At 39.3% G+C, this 22,591-nt stretch overlaps 1 protein-coding gene across 27 annotated transcripts in view; it reads right to left on the minus strand.

Annotated features, from left to right (window-relative positions):
- Window positions 1-22,591, minus strand: part of MICAL3 (microtubule associated monooxygenase, calponin and LIM domain containing 3) — a 190,581-nt gene that overhangs the window by 81,727 nt on the left and 86,263 nt on the right. For 12 of the 27 annotated variants that reach the window (XM_044454993.1, XM_044454998.1, XM_044454997.1 and 9 more), the window contains exons 17-23: window positions 22,035-22,127; window positions 17,139-17,237; window positions 14,321-14,377; window positions 13,189-13,302; window positions 11,899-12,006; window positions 7,021-7,128; window positions 6,129-6,315 (exon numbers count right to left, since the gene is read on the minus strand). In XM_044454993.1, the coding sequence (XP_044310928.1) occupies window positions 6,129-6,315; window positions 7,021-7,128; window positions 11,899-12,006; window positions 13,189-13,302; window positions 14,321-14,377; window positions 17,139-17,237; window positions 22,035-22,127 (766 nt within the window). Of the gene's footprint in view, window positions 1-6,128; window positions 6,316-7,020; window positions 7,129-11,898; window positions 12,007-13,188; window positions 13,303-14,320; window positions 14,397-17,138; window positions 17,238-22,034; window positions 22,128-22,591 lie in introns of those variants that run through there. The other 15 variants (XM_044455018.1, XM_044455017.1, XM_044455016.1 and 12 more) reach the window with 13 other exon arrangements.

Consider the following 22,591-nt stretch of genomic DNA (forward strand, 5'->3'; position numbering starts at 1 on the left):
ACAAAAGAACTACATCTGTCCATTGTTTAAAATATATCCCATGCTTCTATTGTATTCACATTAGCAGGAACTACAAAATCTATTGATTTGCCTTTTTACAAGGGCAGTAATAAATGATCTGGGGCACAGATCCATAAGACAAAATGCACACATTGCATAAGCTTATATATATGTATGTATGTATATATGTATGCATGCATGCAAATACATGTGCATAATTTTTAGAAGGCAAAATAATTAAGGCAAGCAAGCATGCCTGCTTTCAGAGCAAAGCTGTCAATGACTCAGTTGTACTTCCTGAAAACTTATACATACGCACACTTTCCCTTGATCTTTCCAGATGGGGAGAATGTAGTAACTGGAACCAGCAAAGAGCTGTGTGGTACCTTGAACATTTACCAATGAACTGCAAGCTAAACACAGCACAGTGGAAAGGCAGTCATTAGCAAAAACTGGACTAAAATATTAGGAGGATCAAAATTGGCTGCAGAATTGGATACAGAGTTTTCATCAATGGCACCTTCTCAAATTGGATGGAGATAACTAGTGAGGTGCCACAGGGTACAGTCCTGGGCCCAGTACTCTTCAGCATTTTTATTAAGGATTTGGATGAGGAAGTACAAGGAAAGATGATAAAATCTGCAAACAATACAAAACTGGGTGGAATAGCAAACACCCTAGAAGACAGAATAAAGATCCAGGACGATCTTGATAAACTTGAACACTAGGCTGAAAGCAACAGAATGAGATTCAGTAAGGACAAGTGCCAAGTCTTCCACCTAGGAAAAAGAAACCAAATGCATCGATACAAGATGGGGAATATGTGGCCCAAAAGAACTGAAAAAGATCTCAGAGTAATTGTGGACAATAGGCTAAATAGGAGCCAACAATGCAATGCAGTTGCCAAAAGGGCAAATACTATTTTGGGATGCATTAACAGAAGTAATACTTCCAAATCACAAGAAGTAGTAGTTCCCCTATACGCCTCACTACTAAGACCTCACCTGGAATACTGTGTCCACTTCTGGGCACCAAGATTTAAGAAAGATGCAGAAAAATTAGAAAGGGTCCAGAAGAGGGCAACAAAAATGATCCAGTGTTTGAAACTGCCCTATGAGGAGAGACTGAGAGAACTGGGCATGTTCAGCCTTGAGAAGAGAAGACTGAGGGGGGACATGATATCCCTCTATAAGTATCTCAAAGGCTGTCACAAAGAGGAAGGTCAAGATGCAACAACCCAGATTCAGGCTGGGCATCAGGGGAAGTTTCCTCACTGTCCGAGCCATACAACAGTGGAACTGGCTGCCTGGAGAGGTGGGGGGCTCTCCCACACTGGAGACATTCAAACAGAAACTGGACAGCAACTTGAGTGGGATGGTGTAAACTGGTGCCCTGCAACAGCAGGGGGTTGGAATCGATGACCTTCATGGCCCCTTCCAACTCTAGTATTCTATGATTCTATTGTAGACTCATGTTCTCAGGCTGCAAACTTACAAAATTACTAGGGAGTGGTGCTAATTAAAAACAGTGGAACTGACTTCTAAGTAAATTCTTACTCATTCCTCCTCCCGTCACAAAAAGCACAACAGTATGACAGTACCAGACAGAAACCTCAGGACCAAAGAACTTGCTTTGCTGTCCCAGGCTCCCAAACTAGGTAAGGAGACAGAAGGAGCTCAAGCTAAATATGATTCCTCATTTTATTTCATTTATATACATGCATACATATGAAGTTTTTCATATGTAAGTTTTTAGATTACCAAAGTTATTTATCCCTATGTTTCCCCCTAGTTATGGATAGTGGAACTACATGGTGGGTCGTACGAGTTACAGGTGTTTACACTTACTAAAGCTTACAACTCCATTCTCACATACATCTGGAGGAGCACCTTTCTATGTAGCAGCCTGTTCACGGTCCTCATCTGCAACACTCCTCCTCATTCCTCCTCCTAAAGAAGTGAGGGGAGAGTTTGCAAGGAGGAAGGATTTTTCAAGTGTAGCACCCCAGCTCTGGAATTTGATTCCACTGGATGTCTGGTTGGTACCTACTCTTTTGGCCTTTAGGCATCATCTTAAAACAAAATGGCTCCATAGTTACATTGGCAGGGGTTTTTTTAAAATTTTTAAAGTTGTTTCAAATTTTGATGCTATTATATGCTGCTGCCAATATGTTTTAAAGCTAGTTACTGTTATAACTAATTTTAATTGCTTATGTTTTATTTTGGAGTTTTCTATAATATACATTCTATTTGTCGTTAGTATTCCTATTTTTGTTTACTGTGTTTACTTTTGGTTGCTTACTTATGGATTTTATTGTTATTGGTCTTCTGTAACTGTCAGTTGTGCTTTGTATTGTTCTTATGTTGTGTTATGATGTATGGATTTTATTATGATCTAAGCTGCACTGGCTGGTGGGGCAGCATATAAACTGAATGAACAAATGAATGAACAAATCAATAAATACACTTGTGTGGGAGTAAATCCCACTAAAACAGTATAACTTAATTCTGAATAAACATGTTATATGATACAACAAGCCACAGTGTGTGTTTGCTTTTTTACCATTGTTAGCCTGCTGTCCCAACCCCATCTTGGTGTTGTGGCATGATACATTTGGTTTTTAGAAACTAGTAGCAGAAAAAAGCCGTCTATGGTTTCTTGGTGCCCCAGTAGCTTGTTGTGTTGTCCAAATTCAAAAAATACAACTCACTGGATAATTTTAATTTTGTATTTGTAAATCAATGTATTTTTTGTATTTTTATATTTAATGGTAATTTATTATGTACTATTGTATTTCAATGTATTTTATCATGTTGTAAGCCACCCCGAGGTTTCGGCAAGGGGCGGCATAGAAATGTTATAATAATAATAATAATAATAATAATAATAATAATAATACCAAGGCCAGAACCAGAGAGATGGTTGATAAGAGAGACCTACTGCCATTCTTGCAAAGCAGCTAGCCAGAGAAGGCCACTGACAGCTGTTGTTTTGTGCAATTGTTGGAAGTGTCCCCAACTCAGCTTACCTCCCGCCCTAAAGAGTTTCTTGAGACAGGAGGGACAATTAGCTGGTTGGTGCTGAGAAAGGAACAGTGCCACTCAGCTGAATTCCCCTCTGCCCTCTCCAGGCACATCAGAGGAAATTGTCTGATGAACGCAAGTGGGAGCAGCAATTAATCAATTATGAATAATTTGCTGCTTTTTCATGCCACCCTAAATCAGATGCCTTGGGCTTTAGCAAATGTGAAGACCCTGTCTTCTAAGGAAACACCAATTTATAAAAAGGGATGTATGAGTAGAGGAAAGTAGGGTTTTTGATTTCATGAAAGAAAGAGGGGAAAAAAACTGCAGAAGGAAAGTTTCAAGGGAAGTGGCCAGAGAGGTCTGTGGTTAAAAGGCAGCTAATCTAGTGGGTTTGTGGCAACAGAGATCATCAGGTCTACTGTACTTTTTCTTCAGCAAGTGCCATTTTACTCAAGTTACATGAGAAGTGACATCTTTCAAAATAACTTTCTGCACCATGGAGTCTAGTACATGTAAGCATTATTCTAAAACAGTAAAATTGCAAGTCTTTAAAGTGTCACAAAGCATTGCAGCTTTTGAACATAAAAACGCTAGAAGAGATGTGGAAGCTTTTGAACACACACACACACAAAGAAAACGTTCATCTTTCTCTAGGCTAGTGCAAATCCCAACGCCAAGGACAATCATGCACTCCTCAGAATCTGCTTATGGATTATACAAAAAGCACTGGACTACAGAAAGATGATTGCAGAGTTCCAGAAAGCCATTTGTTGTCCCATATTTAGATATTGCTGCTCATTCAAATGGGCTGCAAGCAAACCCACTTCTGTTTTTCCCAATTTAAGGGAGTGGGTGAGTTTGGAGGAAGCAACAGATTAGGAAGGCCTCTGACTCTCCATCTGTTATGTGAGCAGACCATACCTGCTCTTCTTGTTGTTAGGCTCTTGCTGCCTACAAGTACTATTCCCCAGTAGCAACTAACGCAGAAAAAAGTGGTTAAAGTGGGTGAAAGTGGTTAAGCTGTTAGGCTATTTTAGATTCTGTATTTAGTGAAAATAATTACCATACTGTAGAAAGAAAAGTAGGACTCCCCACTCTAGTTTAAAAGGCTGGTAACTTCACTTCCTTTTAGTTTACTAAAGGTCTTAAGGTCTCTCAGTATCTACAAAGCTACTGAGTTCAGAAGGAAACAGCAGACTTCCATTAAGGTAAATGATGGCAATTGGGACTTAGCTCAGAAAATCCAGGGCTCATGAACAGGTAGCCTATATTGACACTGCCCATGCCTCTCAGTCTGAAGTGAGAGTTGATGACTTTGGTAGCATCTTCCCATCAGTTGATCCAGAAGAGTACTTATCGAGTTCATTTCAGCATCAGGCCCTCTCTCCAACCAGAAACACCAGTAGTTTATGCTACAAGCTCTATCAATGTTTTTGTGCAAACCCATTTACTGCTTTTGTAAAAGATTTATGTCCTTAAAATTTACTATTTTAGTCAATGCAGTTCTGGAGTCAAACAGAGTTAATCAGGGATGTGCACTAGCTTTGACGGATGCCCAAGATGAATTGGGTCCCTTAAGACTATCTCTGGTACTTCTCGAGGCAAAGTGGGCTTCTCTGCAAAGTGACCAGAATGAAATCTGAACTCTGAACAAGGTTTCATCCAAAAGTAGTGACTTTGGCTCTTTCTCTAAAAGAGAATGGGGAAATGGATAACTGACAGACTTAACTTCTACACATAGGGTACACGCTACCAGGACTCTCTAATCACTGGTTTTGTGGAGGAAATGATGGGGTTTGAGATGGCCCTTTAAAATACCCTACTAATAAAAGTAAACCATAACACACACTCTACATATGGGTTATTATATTATGTCAGGCCATTATATTCTTTTAGACTGCTGGAGAAAACACCTTTTAAAGAAATATTTTAATTGAGGGAGGGTCCAGATGAGGCTTTTAATCATGTAATCACTTTGCCTCATTAAAAGAATCTTATGAGAGGGTCCAAATACAATCTTCATTTATAACCCACCCCTGTTTTCCCAGTGCTTCCTCCACCATTCTACTTACATCATCATTAAGGAGGGAAAAATTGAACAGCAACACAATATGCATTTTAACTAGTAGTGCTAGGAGCTATCCATCTGGAAGCACCAGGAGACTAAAAAACTGCTGAATCTGTTGTTTCCCGTTTGCTGACTTCTGCAGTTAATTTCTGTTATGCATTTGGTCTTTCTTTTATGGAAAATGGAAGTTTTTGCACATTATAATACACTGTTGTTTTTATGATATAACTCTCTTTGAGGCTGTATTGATAAAGAAAAACAGGCTCCAAGTTCCTAAAATGAAAAAGTGCAACTTTCAGTTCAAAAAACATCAGATGCTATTGCTCACTGACAATGCAGTAATTTTGGACTACAGTTTTGAGATGGGCTAAGGCAACAAAGATATAACTTCCTGGCTGTACTAAGGAACTACAGACATCCTGCAACAAAGGTAGGTAGTGGCAGAATATAATACCAACAGCAGAATTCATCCAGTGTATGAAAGTGCATATGTGTATGCATGTACAAATGGACAGGTATTTTAATAGAAGCCTTTTAAAGTAAAAAAGAGTAATTATGATTTCTTAGCTACTTAGCTAGTTTGATGGTTACCAACTATGTAACTGCAGCTTTTTGTTTGTGACTTATACTGTGAAGAATGGAAAACAATTGGACATATTCCTTGCTAAACTGATCAAGCATCAGCTGAAAAGAGTAAACTGTTGATTGGCTTCTCAGCAAGCACAGCCAATGGTCAGAGTTTATGGGAATTTAAATCCAGAACATCTGGGTGGTACCAGGTTCCTGAGTGGTACCTGACATGCACATGGTGGATACCATCTGGGTACCATCAGGGTGGTACCTGACATGCGCATGATGGGCATGTCATGAGCAGAGCCGACTAGAGCCAGGGGTCAGACTAGATGGCCCGGGAGACCCCTTCTAGAAACTCGCTCTGTTTCTAGGTTGCCTACCCCTGTCCTACAGTTCATTTCTAAGACAATGACTGGAGCTTTTTAGCAACCCCTACAAGAAAAGGGATACATTTTACTTACCATCCACCAGATCATAGGCATAGGACGATAAGCGCAAAGTGGTGGCACAATATTCACACTTGAAGCAGCTGCGGTGGAAGAATTTGCCCTCTGCACTCAGCCTTTCCATTACATAGACACGCTTGTGGCAGAAGTAGCAGACATCACTACCTCCCAAGTTTGGGGGGAATTCTTTTTTTAACGAAGCCTAAAGCAGAATGAGAAAGTAAAGGCCCAGAGTTGTTAGCTTGCTTCCCCAGTAGTGTCATCTATTTTCATCAGAATTATTTTCAAATCCCATATACGAGAATGCTCCAGTCAAGGTAAAAAACACCAAGCATATATCTATGGAAAACTAGAAGGATCCAACATGAAGAGGAAGGAACAGCCAAATAACATATTCCCGTAAGCTGCAGCTTTGAATCACCTGAAAATAAAGAATCTTGACAGCATATGGTGGACTCAGGGATCTGTAAATTCTGCAGCTTTGGTTGTCCCTCACTTTCCATCTCTAAAATGCGAATAATGATAATACTTACTTTGTACCATCGTTGCGAGATACAAGCTGTCACAAATGAACCATAAAAATGATGACACTATTAGGACGGAAATAATCTTCCTCCCCTATCCGGGGGAAATAATTATTACTGAAGGTAAACTCTACATATAAGTTGACAAATGACACCTCCAATGCTGAACTACTAAAGTCTCCCTGAGACAACTGACACACTACTGGATTTGTTTTTATAATAAGACCCTGAGGATCCATGAGTTCAAATGGAGGCACAGGCAAGGAAAAGCTTGTATTTGCTAATTTAGCTGAAGCACTGAGGCAACTTAGTAGAGCAGAGCTAAGGAAGAGCCATCTAATTTCTAATCACAAGCAAACATCACCTTCTGTATGCTCTCTTACCAGTTCTTTCTTGTCTAGAAGGGTTTTAGGTTGGTCTTTCCTTTGAAGCTGATTGGCTATCTGCTCAGCCAATGAGCTCACGCCACCTGTATACATCTTTATATACTTCTACAAGATGAAGGTAATTTGAACAGGACAGAGGGAGTAAATGAACAGGAAAAAATAAGGGAAAAGAGAAACAATATAAATTCATGATAAAACTAGGACAGAAAAATGGCAAAAATGTGCAGAAGGGTTTCAAACCATGCCAAGACAGTGGATAACGCAAGCAAGTGTGGTACGAGCAAAACTGGTGATGTCAGCAACCACTGGCATGGGCAGCACCAACTACGCAAAGTTTGTAACCAACCACGCGATCCTGATAGAGACTTTTTGGAGTGGGGTTGGGACAGCCTCTTTGAGAAGTGAGAGGAGGTAAAAAGACAACATATAACAAATGGCATCTCTTCAAACAATTTCTCTACATGTCCTGTTATATTCCCAGGGCCAGAGGTAGCGCAAGAGCTGGAGGTTGCTGACCCTCCACAATGGGAGATTCAGAATGCCACGCTTCAGGTGGTGGCTTTATGGAATAATTTTGCTCACAGAGACACCCAAATGTTTGGATATCATGGGCATTTATGACAGCCAGAATCATAAATTGGGGAGCTGTATAGTTTGGGTAAAGTTTACACTGGGGGGAAAGATGGGGAAAGAGACATTTAACACAGCCTAAATTTGCTGGCATTTGTACTATGGTTAGGAGTAACTACTGTTTCCTTGCAGGGCTGAAAAAATACTGTACAATCTTCACCATGTCAACTGCTCTTGAAGCAGTAAATGGCAATATATAAAATAATGAACAGATAGAGTTGCTTCAGAATCGAGCAGAGAGTAGGATAAAGTCATGGAAAACACAGGGACCTAGACAGCAAAATGAATTATGCACAACCATGCCTAACAAATCACAACAGATGCATCTTCCTAGCATCACTTAAAATATAGGGTAATGGAAGATGGGGCAGCATTAGCTCTTTACCAGAAAACAGGTTTGAAAACAGAATCCCAAACAGATTGGGCTTAACCTTCTAACAGTTTATTTACCTAAAAAGCAACAAGTATTTCACCTCTTATAAGTGAATCTCCTACCTGTATAAAGTACAGGATAAGATGGGAAGACCATGCTACACACTAGAGATACCCTTAGTAGAGATACCAGGGAATAAGTACATCTGGAGAGTAATGCTGGATCAAATAAAATTTCCATCTAGTTCAGCATTCTGTTCACAAAGTACCCAACCTACTAGCTGCCCACAGGATCTGATGAGCAAGACTTCAGTGCAGTAAGCACTGTTCCAATCAAGTTTCTGACCTAAGTGGTTTGGAGAAGTTCCACTGGTTGTTAAATGCATCACTGATGGAGCTAAACAAGGATTTATCTGGTTAAACATCTAGTCACATTGCCAGTATGCTTTTGGGAAGGGCAAAAGAAGAGGAGGAAACCAACAGGCATCGTATTTGTCCCTTTGCCCACACCATAGCAATTGATATTTGTGGTATGGAGGTTAATGGTTTCCATTTTGTTATCTAGACCAATTGCTGTTTATAGACCCATCTGTTGTTTTTATTAATTGCATTTATGTGGTGTCAAATCATCCCCTGCTCCACTTCCACATGTGGCCACCCACCCATCTGACTCCTGCACAGTTTCCAGTGAGACATCTACCAAAGTGTCAAGTTCTTTGTCACTGAGAATTTTAACTCAGCCAAGGTATCTCAGGCTAGGATCCGTTTTGGTCTTCTATGCATCACTTTACACTTGCTAACACTAAACCTTATTTGCCATTTTGTTGCTTGTCCACCAAACATGGAAAGACCCTTTTAGGGCTCTTTCAGGTGCCAACTGCTCATGTTCCAGTTTATTTGGGGTATCTAATAAGACCAATTATGCTGGATCAAACCAAAGGTGCATCTAGTCCAGCATTCTGTTCATACCATGGCCAGCCAGCTGCCTGTAACAAATCCACAAATCCGAATTTAGCTTAGATGAGGGGATGGACTGGATGGTTATGTGTTAAAACAAATAATTAACAATAGTGTTATATATATTTTATTATTTTTAGTTGTTTGGCCATTATATGTAATCCAGGTCTTCTTAGGTTTTTTTTTAAAACAGCTTGTAGGTTCCTAGGAGGGAAACTGCTTGAATGATTTTATTAATAATTTGGTTAACTTTCCAATAAATGAGAGTTTTTAAATATTTATTTATTTATAACTTTTCTATACCGTCCCATCACAAACATCTCAGGATGGTTTACAACAAATGGTTCTATATATGGAAAATTGTGTCTTTTAAACATGCTTTAATAAATTTTCTTTTATGAACTTGTTTCCAGGACCCCTAGAGTTCCTTGCCTTTCTCAGAATTATTTACTCCCAGTAAATCTTAGTGCCCCTTTCACGGTGACAATACTCATACATGCACATGCTTTTGTATGAACACATTTTATTTCTGTTTTAGCAATACCCATGATTTTGTGTCTGAATTCGTGGTGATGGTGGTGGGGCGCCATATATCTGAATGTTTCATCATATATTTAAGAATTTGGTATTTTGTTTTGTTTTTTAATAAGTGTTTATAATTTTAGGTAGAAACACTGCAATAATCATGAGAAGCTTGGACTGGTACTTTCTATATATCTCTTCATATACCTTTAGACTGCTGAAGAAGAGCTACAGCCAAAATATGTTTGGTACTTTCTGTTTTGAACGATGTAACTGTATAATTTGACCGTGTTGGGTTCTCATGCTTAATGACTGATTGTTCAAAGCTTATATAAAATAGTAAAGTTATCAGACTTTTTGAGTAGTAATCATCTGCAGCAGTTTACTTTTCCCAATCCTTTTATTGCATCTTGGTTTTGAGTAGAGATGCTTTTCCTATTTAGTCTAGAAACCCATAAGCATGAAACGAGTGCCAAAGCGCTAATCTGCACATGTTCTTAGGTGACTGCCTCTAGTAGTGTGGGTAACATACAGTTATCTGGATTAGCAGCCATTGGTAATCTAATCCTCCATGAACTTGGCTAATCCCATTTTGAAGCCATCCAAATTCATGGCTATACCACATCCTACAGTAGCAAATTCCATAGTCTGACTGTTTGCTGGGTGAAGAAGTACTTCCTTTTTGTGTCTTATTTGCCTTCAAGAATGTCTTCTGTTCCTTTGAGTGCAATGTGAATGATAAGGTTTTCTCATTTTGTGAGTTGCCTACAAGACTGGCCTTGGGGGACCCACCTACTTTCCATCTGTTGTGAAAACTGCCAGTTAAATTCCTACATGTATCCAACCTGATAACCTTCAGATGTTTTGGAATACAATTCCCATTAGCCCCAACTAACATGAACAATGATCTTCTGTAGACTAGATGGGGAAGAAGCAATACAAAGGAGAACTTACCAAAAGGACTCAAAGTACTGTAATCATGGCTCATGTATGAACACAACTGGGGGAAAGACAGACAACTTGGAGGAGGGATATCCATTTCCTGCCCAAAAGTTAAGGTCTGTCTGGAAGGGTAAGGATATCTTTCCCCTACTAAAATAACCAATTTGTAGGGCCCCTATCTTCCAGTAGCTCTCTGGAAACATCAAGGAAATAGACAAATTTAGCTACAAGTCAGGATCATCCATTTGAATCTTAACCTGCTCTCCCGTTTCTCAAAACTCCCATATAAAGATATTCTGTCCATACTCTGGGATGTTACCACTGTGAACTAGCATATTGTTTAAAAGGACTAGCTGACTCCAAGAAAGTGTTCTGTCTTGCAGAATTAGGCAACATTTACCAATACAACAAACTGAATGCTTCTTATAGTACAGTACAAAATTTCTCGAGACTTTATTAAGATAAGGCAAGTGGCAAGCATTTCCCTCTTCGCTACCATACTCAGAAAGCCAAGCATGACTACTTAATTATTTTAGCATAGGATGCACAAAGTGGTTTGAATCACATCCACAAAATGAAATAGTGAACAAGCATTTATCCCTTGTGCAGACTGTTCTATGACCAAAGAAAATTCAGTGCTAAAAACTGCTGATGAGAATCAGAATAGGGTGATGGGATTCAAGAACCTTTCTTGGTGGCCAGAAGTGGTACTCTGGAACAATGGCCAAGCTCAGACATTAGCAATAGCCATGGTTTACCTTGATGTCCAAACTGGCACTGCAAAATTACCACTAGCCACCATTAAAGCTCTTAAATCTGCCTGGCAACAGGCACTGTGCAGGCACAGCGCCTATAATGTGTGATGCACAGAGACCACAATGAAGAACAGGATTTGATCTCTCATTCAGCTTGAGGACAATCCATGTTCAGTGTGATTATGGAATCATCAGTTCCGACAGCACAGTATAACAGGAGAAAATGAAAGTGAAGGAGGGTGTGAGCCTGTGGAGGACAGGGAGGGGGCAAGACCTCAGGGTGCCCTTGATCACCATCCCTTGGTTTTATAATTGCTCCCTAAGATGTTATGAAAGGACTACTAGAGATGGCATGCCTGGTTTGGAGGTGAAACCCATCAGTTCTGGGTAACAGAGACATGATTCCATGGTAGATTATTTTCTTTAATAAAAAGTTTAGAAGTCACTGTTCTCTCCTATCATTCTAAGTCAGCAACTCTGAAATATACAGGATGTGCTTCATTTCCAAATTCTATAGCCAGGACACTATGACAGCCTCAGCTTTCTCATTTGCAGGTGCATTGGCTAAGCTCAGCCACATCAAGGCAAACATACGGTATGAACCTAGCTTTATACACGGGCACATTCTCAGGTGGCAGGAGATGGAGTAGGCCAAGGTATGCAGCCAAGTGCAGCTTTAAGCCCCACACCATGCTACCTGTCTGAGGGAATCAGATGAGGGAGAAGAAGGGCGGCTGGAAGAGCGGAGGCTACGGGAGAGCTCCCACTGTTCAACAACAGATCGACGAGATCGCTCCACCTCTGGCTACAAGATAAAGGTGACAAAGTCAGAAGAGGGCATTTATAAAGCCACAGTGATCAGAGCCTCTGAAAATATGACAGTCAGAGCTTGCAACTGAAGTAGAATTGTGGCTTTGCACTGCTTGCCCTATACTCACCAGCCAAAGCTCAACACATCAGATTCTCAGAATGAAATGGCAAAACACAAAATCCAGGGGCTAATTTCAGCTCTGAAGGACCTTCCTGTTATTTATCTTTCAAGTTCTAGAAATGAGCGTCTATCAGAATTAAAGGCCTTTATAAAGACTGTGGGTGGTGGAAATTTCTGATTTACATACTGAAGAGTGAATAGATGTGTTCTGGAGAAGATGTGAGGAATTTTACTAGCAGTTGAGAAAGGATGGGCATATATACTTCGGAAGAAATAAACATTTCTTGGTCATGAAACAACAGACAAAGAGGGTATTTTCTAACATTCATATGCTAGAGACTCTTTCAGATCAACAGTATTTATATGGTGTCCTACTCAATAAATATAAATCACTGCTATTTGTACATCACTGAAAGACACTATGAGAACAGAAAAAAAAATGTTTCTCAATTGATATGATTCAATTCTTGATGATGAGGTACCAGATAAATTCAATAATGTCCATATATTAGAACATTCTTTTTATTACTTTTTCCAAGCCCATTTGGTGGTTTGGATTTATTGATTGTAAATAAATCCTTTTTTCTTTTATTTAGGCTACTCTTTAAGAAGCTAACTGTATAGATCCTTGCTTTCAAAACCTATTAATGCACTACAGATATTTTTCCTTTCCAGTTTGGCAATGGGCCTACAAACTCCTCTCCTGATCAATAACCCCTACAGGTTTAGTAGCTTCCTTCCCGCATAAAATCACACTTATTTTATTAGAGTGAGAAGCACCTTCTCAAGAGCAGGCAAAGTACTGATTCAGCAAGTAGAAATGTGGAATAATGTGGTTTTGGAGAGGGGCTTTGCACACTAAGAATGGTTGAAGATGTTCACTGAGAATGCAATAGTAATTTGTAATTACTATCAGTAATATTTAGCATTGATTAAAAAAACAGTAATTAATGCATATCTGATGCCAGCCATGTTATGGCTCATGGAACTTTTCATTTCCTATTCAACGGAAATGCAAGCAGACACAAAGCACCAGACAGACAGGAAGGCAGTCACCTGATGCCTGGTAGTTGGCTTTTGCTCCAGGAGGGCAGCCAGCTGGTTTGCCCTCTGCTCAATGGTGAGCATGCGCTCTGGCACATGGTCATCAGAAAAGAATTGGCGGGGTCTCTGCAGGGTAATGAACAAAGAGTATGAACAAAAGAGCACTGAAGGAGAATATTCATGGGAAAAGCACAGCAGTATGAACAGAAGCAAAGCCAAATCTAAGGTCAGTGTCAGATGATTAAATGTCTGAATGTAAATAAAATAATAATTTAAAAAAGCAGACAGAAAGAAGAAAAACCTCAAGAGATCTTTTGGAGAAGGGCTCACTTTCCTCATCAAATGTGACTCACATGTAGCACAAACCTCTTACAGTGGGGGACCAATGCTATCCATGCCTGGTATAGAGTTCCCACTCATTTTATTGGGTTTACTCCCTGATAAACATGCACTGGTCATTTAAAACTGTGGTCTGCTTATTCTATGGCAATGAAAAAGAGAATATTTTGTTTTCATGCCTCCAAAGAAGCACTGCCAACTAGGAGGTACAAAATTCAGCTCCATCACAGGGACCTAGGAGAGACTACACTTTGCCTTCCACTGCTGCATGTTGTGATGACTATTAACAAAGGCATAGAGGGCATAGCATCTGCAATATTAGTGGGATGGGATGGTGATGGAAGGAACTGAAATAGCTGGATTTCCTTCTTTACTCCATGCTCCCTATCCAAACTTTTAATCTTTTTAAGCTGGTTATTTTAAAGGCTAGATAAAACACCATTCTGGAGGACAAGTGAGAGAAGCCCAGGAAGCCACAGAAGCAATAGCAAACATAAGATTCTATCCCTCTAATTTAAATTACAGGAAAAGAAAACAGATAATGCCAAATTCCCAGACCAAACTGAAAAAAGCACACTTCATACTATCCACAGTGGGCAAAAGCCTGACAAGCAAGTGCTTCCATGGATGGCAGGCACACAAAATCACTATTTTTAGACACATTTTCAGCAGTGCTGCACTGGGTGTTAGTATTACAAGTTCACAGACAAATGCACACCCTTCTTCCACCACCCACCCAGTTTGCACATCATTCCCCAAAGACAGCACACGACTTTCTCATGCTGTTTTGTTCATGCCATTTTACCCGTTGTTGGCTAGGACTCTGTTCTCCAGCTGGGACTGCATGAGGATCCCTGTTTGTCTGCAGGCAAAATAATTACCTTAACAAACCCCACACACAAAAAAGATAGCATAGTTCAGTTAGGAAATACCCTACTATAGAAACAATAAAACCATAGTCTTGGAAAAGTTTTGGAGTCTGGTAAAGTTATGCGGCTACAGTGCATAGTATATCTATGCAGTTTTGTGCAGAGTAATTAAAATAACACATAATACAAATTGTATTAGTAAATGGTGATATAATACATATCTGCATGGTGACACAAGAGGAACAGGCAGAAGAGACAGTTTCCAAGGAATGGCAGCCCTCATGCATTAACATACGTTGTGAAAAAAACCCCTGCTTTTTAGTAACAAGAGTTTAGACAAGGCAAGGTATGGTTGTTGCTGAGATCACCAGACTTATTTGTCATATACCAATTAGTTCAAAAACACTAGACTCCCCTTTATAGGAGAGTAGCAAACAAGGCTTCTGCACCAGCCAGAATCACAGAAATTGGGCCATGATCTACCATGCCTTTAAAAAGCAGGCATGTCAAAGTCTGCTCTGGTTATTCAAATAGGTATGGTTTTATCAAAATGTCATTTCCAGGAACTCAAACACCTGCCCAATATTCATGAAAAGAGGTTGATATACCTTTGCTATCACTATCCAGAGTTTTAATAATTATTTTATTACTACAAGTTATAATTTTATGTGCTATTTAAAAAGCATCATTTCCTGCAACCATTGCAGTAATTAATACGGCATTATCAAAACAAGTTTATGTTTTGAATAAAGGATAGTATTAACAAGACTAAGTGATATGTTTCCCATATGGAAACTAAATGGCTTAGGGCTTGGATGTTTCAAGGAACATCTCCTTCCATATATACCCACCTGGACTCTAAGATCATCAACAGAGGTCCTGCTCCAAGAGCCGCCTTTAAAGGAAGCAAGGACAGTAGCTACAAGGGGAAGGGGCAATGGGGCCCCGTTTATGGAACAGCTCCCCAGGGAGCTGTGCCTGGCACTGCCACTTTATACATTTCAGTGCCAGATCAAAACCTTTTTAGTCTCCCATTATTTTAATTGCTGAATAGAAGTTGTGGTTTTATAGTGGCTTTTATTAAGATTATGATTAGTTGCTGTGGTTTATTATGTTATCTGTTATTCAATTGACTTGTCTATTTGTTGCTTATTCTCTTTTTGTAATTATTATGGACAAATAATTGTTACTATGTGTTATATTGTTTTAATTAATTGTAAACCATTCTTAAAGTGTGTCCTGATAGAACAGTCTACAAAAAAAATTAAATAAGTAAATAAATAAGTTTAGCCACTCCTGCAGAGCAAGCAGAAGCTATGATCTATACCTTAGTTTTTACAGCCGTGAGGGGAATATCCATTTGTGCCTTGTAATCTGGGACATCAAAATGAACATCAAGTTTCAAATCTGATGCTAGGGATTCTATACCTGTGACATTCCCATGTAACTATAACTATACCTGTGACATTTTCATATAACTATATGTTTTGATGTAAAGAGACAAATTACACAGCAGGAAGCTGCTTGGGAAGAATAATTTAATGAAATTAGTGTGACCAAAAACATGTCCCAAGGTCCTTTAGCCAAACAATGAAATAGGATCCAGGCATTCGGGATGACTGCCACACCTGGTGGGGGAAGTAAGTGGGAACAGCACACTAGGCACAATATGGAAAAATTGGCCTTTAGCAGCCTAGAATCAGAAGTACCTGGAGTCCTTTTAAGGGCTATCATAAAAGCTTCCCCACTGTCAGAGCAATACGACAGTGGAACCAGCTGCCTAGAGGAGTGGTGGGCTCTCCCATACTAGAGACATTAAAAAAGAAACTGGACAGCCATCTGAGTGGGATGGTACAACATAGTGTCCTGCAACAGCAGGGGGTTGGTCCTAATGGCCTTCATAGCTCCTTCTAACTCTACTATTCCATGATTCTATAGGTTTTTGGAACACATTTATCACCTTAACTAGAAGTAATCTTGACTTCCCCCAACCTCACAACTATAGCAGAAGAAGGTACATTTCAATAAATCACAGATGTCCCCAAGATCTGCGTAATTAACAGAGGGGTTCTCAAGTTATCCTAGTAGTATGGCAAGGAGTAGTGCTGTAGCAGCTCAAACACCACACCTCCTCTATGGGGTCTTGTGCAAGTCAGTGAGAAAGCTCATAAGACTCTATTGTAACTTACACGGATAGGATGCCCACAGGAACTCACATTTCTTTAGTGGCTATAAGGGGCAAGGGGATGTCCTAAATCAGTGGAAGACCCACTGATAAGTAACTCTCATCTATGAACAGGCAGGAGCCAACATTCTTAATCCTCTGTTTGAAGCCACATACAAACATTGCATGGAACTTTCCATTATAATGCAAAACCAAATAAGACCATCACACAGAGACAAAACTAAAAATATAAGTAGTCTATTTTGGGTTCAAATACGTCGCTCTTCTTACAAGTCAATATAAAAGCTGGGCAAAAGTAATGGTCGCCTTCATTCACACATCAAGTTTTAACTGGTATAACAGCATATTACACATAAATAAGAAAAACAGATTCTGTTATGTTACTGGTTTGGCAAAGCAAGAAAATTAAGAAGACTGCTGCCTCCTTAGCTTAAAGTGAAAATGCAAAATAGGAAGAGCATGTGGTCTTGTCACTTGTGGAAGCGAGAGAAGAGAAGAGAAGAGAAGAGAAGAGAAGAGAAGAGAAGAGAAGAGAAGAGAAGAGGACAGAGCATGCAGAAAGAAATCACCTGGTGACTGGCGTACGATGGAGAAGTAGTACAAATGGAGGAAGAAGAGAGTATGATCACTTTTTTGGGACAGGTCCGACAACGCTCCTTTTTCCTCATCTTTGTTTTAAAATAAGGTTGAGGTGGGGGGAAGAGAGAGAATAATAATAGAGCAAGAAGAAACATGGTAATTGGCTCTGTTTATAGCTACGGAAAGGCCACAGACTATGGACTATCCAAACATTAGATGAAAACTGTTAAAAACATTTTTGGATTTCTACCAGTTTAGGCAAGGGAGTCTGTACGTCTGAGCAGCTGCTCACTGCACACAGAAAACTAGATGTCATAGAACCACTAACTTACAGCTCAACAGAAAGCAGCCTAAGTGCAAAAAATTCTTCATTCAACCAAAGGGCTGCTAATCTAAAATTGAACAGTCAAAGAATAATTTCATTACCCCCTTTCTGTTTTGTGTGAACTAGGCTTCAAAAATGCACCATCTGGAGGAGGATGAACTTGCTTCTCCTTCACTGATGTCAAGGAGGAATCAGTATTGCTGCAGATCAATATAGTGGAAGGATTGTTTCCTCCCATGTTAGGCAACATAATTTGAAGCTCCTGCTTGGGTACAAACACAGCTTCCTTTTACAGGATGTATCATTACCTGGATACTTGTCAATTTGGAATAAACAGGACTTCTGGAGTTTCATGGACAATAGAAAACATGAATTAAATTTGACTTATTCAAATATAAGTTCAAAAGCAGTTCAGTGCAGTTCAAAAGCATCAGCACACAGCAGAACAAAACTACCTACCACTATTTATTGCTCACCAAATACTGGCTGTGGACCACTAATGTAACTATTCTGATACTAAAATGTGTATGCATGATGGGCTAGGAAGTTTAGTTTTCTTATACAAAGAGCCCTCCTGGCACTGCTTCCCAAAGCGGCCAACTGGATGTTATGGAAACCCCAGAAGCAGGTCATAAAGGGAATAGCACCTTCCCATTCACATCCCCAGCAACTTATAGTCAGAAATATGCTGCCTCTGAATCCCAGAGCAGCATATACATAGCCATTTTGACTAGCAGTCATTGATAATCTTATCCTCCATTAATGTTTCTAACCTTGTCTTAAAGCCATTTAAGTTGGTTACCTAAACGACATTCTGTGGAAGCTAGTTCTATTGTTTATTTAGGTCCTGCAAGGCAAGCTGCAGCACATTTTCCTCAGTTTTGTAATCTTCATGTTGTGTTCTCCTTCTTTGCAAAATATCAGTTCTTGGTTTCCATTTCATTCTAAACTCCTCTGCTTAGTAAAGCCAAAATGATAATCTTTACTAAAAAAGGAACTATGAACATCAAACATTTTTAATCCTAGGTAATTACAATGCCTCAAAGGAAGAATTTCGGGTACTTTTCAGATAGATGAACAAGTCACAAGACACATGGGAGGAGTCTTCCCAAGGAACAGTTGGGGAAGGATTTCATGAAGTCCACAAACCTTATCTTTTGACTCTTACAAAATTCATGGCCCCTTTCTGTACTCTTTTTTGAAGAGTAAAAGTTAAAGTACTCATCATAAAAGATCTGGAGAGGATGGCTCCTCTCACCTCTTTATAAATTGAAAACTGTTTTCCATCCTCAAGTAGGATGCATTTCTTAGTTCACAAAAAGTCAGTAGTGAAGGATGCTTTCATCAACAGGTTTAAACTGAAGAAAGGTTCCATACAACATAAACCAAGGTGGTCAATGCACTTGTCTTCCATTTTGATGATTGATTCTAGTCATTTCAACTCAGTGAGATCTTTTGTCCTTACCAACATCAGAGTATGTACAGTGCCGGTTGTTTATGAATTCCCATCCAAGTAGAAGCCAGAGTCAATACACTCTCTGGCTTCTTGACAACACCTTGACCCCCTCATTTTTACAACCCCACACTTAAAATAAGTAGTTCCCACTTCCCACTCCCCACCACACATATATACACACAAGTTCTGTTAGTATGCAAATGAAGTTAGTTCACTGGAATGGCAGAGAAAATGTATTTTATGAATAGCCAGCATTTCTACCCCACCCCCTCACACAGCAAGACAGATTTTTTTTTTTATCAAAAGAGAACAATCCAGAAATGCTGAAAGCAGTGACCATCAGAGCCTAATTATATTATATAGGCATATACAGAGCCTCCTACAAGAATTTTTCCCAGTTTCTTTGGAACCTTCTGGACTCATAGCTTAATCATGGACACTTTCTGCAGGGAGGAGTAGCACCAAGACACTATTTGCTTAAAAAAGGTATCTCAGTTGGCTTATATATTGTTGGAGCAGTAGAAATGAGGACTACATTTGCAGAGATGGTGTTTTTAAGAGTTCTTTCCTTACTTCAAATACCATGAAGCTGAGCAAGTAACAATGGGGTGAGGACTTAATGCCACTCAGAATTAAAAAGACACATCTTTATCCATCAACTGATTTGGGTAGATTGTGTTTGTTTCCGCCTATTCCTGTGTTCATCCATTGGTAGGGTATTGAAAAGTTCCACAAGCTAGAATCTTCCTTTAAGGTTCATCTGGTCCTAATAGCTCATTTGGGTTATCTGTTCTTCATTGACAAAGGTAACAAATCTTCCTTACTAGCACTTTCTTCCCAAAAGACAGTATTACGGAGATTGAGATAAGATTCTGAAGTAGTACAACTTTGGAAAAGTGAATCACTGCCTTCACAGTTTTCATGACTGCTTCTCCATGAGCACTTCAAGTACAGGTTGAAGAAAGCAACTCTTTGGATAAAAAGGAAAGTGGCAAAGGACATGTACAACTGTTATGTGAATTAGTCGTAAGGATGCAACTGTGGGCACACTTGCATAGGTTCACTGTATTGAATTAAACAGGCACAGAACTATGACATAGGAGATTACAGCACAGCTATCCTTTTAAAATTGTCTCTTTGCAGATCAGTTAAATGGTTTTGAGAATATAGCCAGCACATGTCTGAAAAACAACTGGAGATTTGAGCAGGGACTGAACTGCAACATTCATAGGATCTACTGACTTGGATAAACCCTAGTCATAATTTTCAACTTCTTTTTTGTCCTCATGAGGTATACACAACTTTGGCCACAAAGGGATAGAATAATATACTTTCTGGTACAGTAGACTCTCGACTATCCCGCTCGCGACTATCCAGCCTCCGTACTATCTGGCCTAGTTAAAAAAGAACTATCAATGAACAGTAAAATAAGTTTAAAGAATTTTTGTAAGAATTAAGCCTATGTTTTACATTAATGTTTTGTTTTAAAAGTGTATGTATTCATACTGTACAGTGTACATGATTTTATGTTTCCTGCAATTAAGTTAGACATTATAAAATATCTTAAAATGTGTACAATATTTTTATCCTTGGACTTCCTTTTTCTGTAATAAATTTTTAAAACATACAGTACAGCACATAACAAACATTTATAAAGAACTGGCCTGTACTAAGAGGTCAGAAAATATGAATAAGAGCGGGTTTTGGTATAAAAAGGGTGTTTTTAATGGTATGGGTGGGGTAGGGAGTGAACATTTATAGAACTCCGGCCTATCCAGCTTTTTTGTTATCCGGCCTGCCCTTCCACCACATTAGGCCGGATAGTTGGGAGTCTACTGTACGATGGTTACCACCTAAAATAAAATTAATCTTTGTAATACTCTATGGAATGGGATGGACTAAATGATAGATGATGCTAGCTATTATGACCAAAGAAAATTGTCAGCGACATGAAATTGCTGAAACTAAGTTCACTGGATCAACTATGCTGTAAGCTAGCGACTGTAACAATGTCTATGCCCATTCAACTTCTGTGTTAAGCAGATGCAAATAGAAGAACTTATACTAGAACCAGTACTACTGGTACTCATCCCACATGCATGAAACTGCAAACTCCCATACTGCACTACACAAAGTAGTACTAATGCACAAATAATTCTTGTCTTTAAATGATTTGTGTTTGCTCATGTTAACATAAGGGATGAGAACATTGTCCTTCCCGTAGATAATGCTACAAAGAATTCATACAAACACTTCTAATAATGCTAATGCAGCAATGACAAGACAGAGTAGGAGGAGATGATCAAATATGCCTTCTTAATTATTTCTTCTAGTTAGGCAAACTCAATTTTTTAAACAACACTGCAATGATTTTTCATTTTAAGAAGGTAAATCTTCAGTTGAAGAGAATCTTAAGAGTTTGCATAAAATTCTTGACACATAGCAGCAATCAATGCCACATCTCTATCAAGTAGAATAAAGTTATTTGGGGGGAAGAAAGTCCTCTGAAGCTACTGCAAGAATGGCAAAAGTTTGTAAATATGGCAACAAAGGTGGATAGTCCACATTTTCTATGACAGAACACACACATTAGGTACACAGAGACCTCCATCTCCCTAATGTGAGTGTTTGGGAAATCACCAATTCCTCCAGAGTAGTGCAGGAGTAGTACTGAAAGAACTAGATATGCTTCACTTTGGGCTTTGTCTGTTTCTGTTTCTGTTTGTTTGCTTATGGCTGATTCTCATATTCTATTTTCCAATGTTTAGATCTTCTCCTGTGCAAGCTCCTCAGTCCACTCCTGAAGCCCCGCAAAAGTTAGAATACTTTACAAGAGTCATAACTGGACAAGGCCATGTAGATAAGATATGCACAAGAGCACAGTTTATGCTCAAATAGTCACTGGATGCCAGAAATAGAAAAAGGTATTATAGCCTCTTGATAGAAGCCATCATACCAAATTAGCAAATGACATACAGGTATTCACATAAAACCGTACCTGTACACATGAATACTAGAAGTAGTTTGGTATGGAAAAAGCAGCAGCCAATGGAGTGGTAGTTTAGAAGGGAATGAGCATCATTCATTCATCCAGTTTTGATTTACCTGTTTCCACTGAGGTACTGGGGCAAGGCGGCCCTGCTCTCGTGGTCGGTAGGCTGGATGGCTGAGAGCACGGTCTTGAAAAGGCTGGGCAGGCTGTTTCATGCAGGTCATAGGGTAAACAGGATGGAAGCCACAGAGGGCATTGACACAGAAGGTAAAACGAAATTCACAAATAAACCCACAAGGGAATGGGGGAATATGTTGGACAGGGTTGGTCAGCAGACAGACATTTAGGAGAAAAAAATGGAGTAAGGAAAAATTAGTTGGCAAATAAAATATAAAATTATATGGAAGTGGAGAAAAGTAAAGAAAAAGGAAAGATGGATACTTAGGTAGGGGAAAAAGAGGCTCCTGTAGTAGCCTACAGTCAATCAAGACCTAGTCATGAAAGAAAGCCATCTGTATTTTATTGTTTGAACTGGCTCGTTTAATAAGTTTAGGTTGGAACTGAGAGCAGTTTTAACATTCAAAGGAATGAAATTCCTAGAATTCTCTCCCGAACACATATAGGAGCAAATAACTTCATTAGTTTTAAAACAGGGATGGATGCAATGCCA

Source organism: Varanus komodoensis, unplaced genomic scaffold (assembly GCF_004798865.1).
Source record: "Varanus komodoensis strain SLA01 unplaced genomic scaffold, ASM479886v1 scaffold8, whole genome shotgun sequence".
In the NCBI taxonomy this organism is placed as follows: Eukaryota; Metazoa; Chordata; class Lepidosauria; order Squamata; family Varanidae; genus Varanus; species Varanus komodoensis.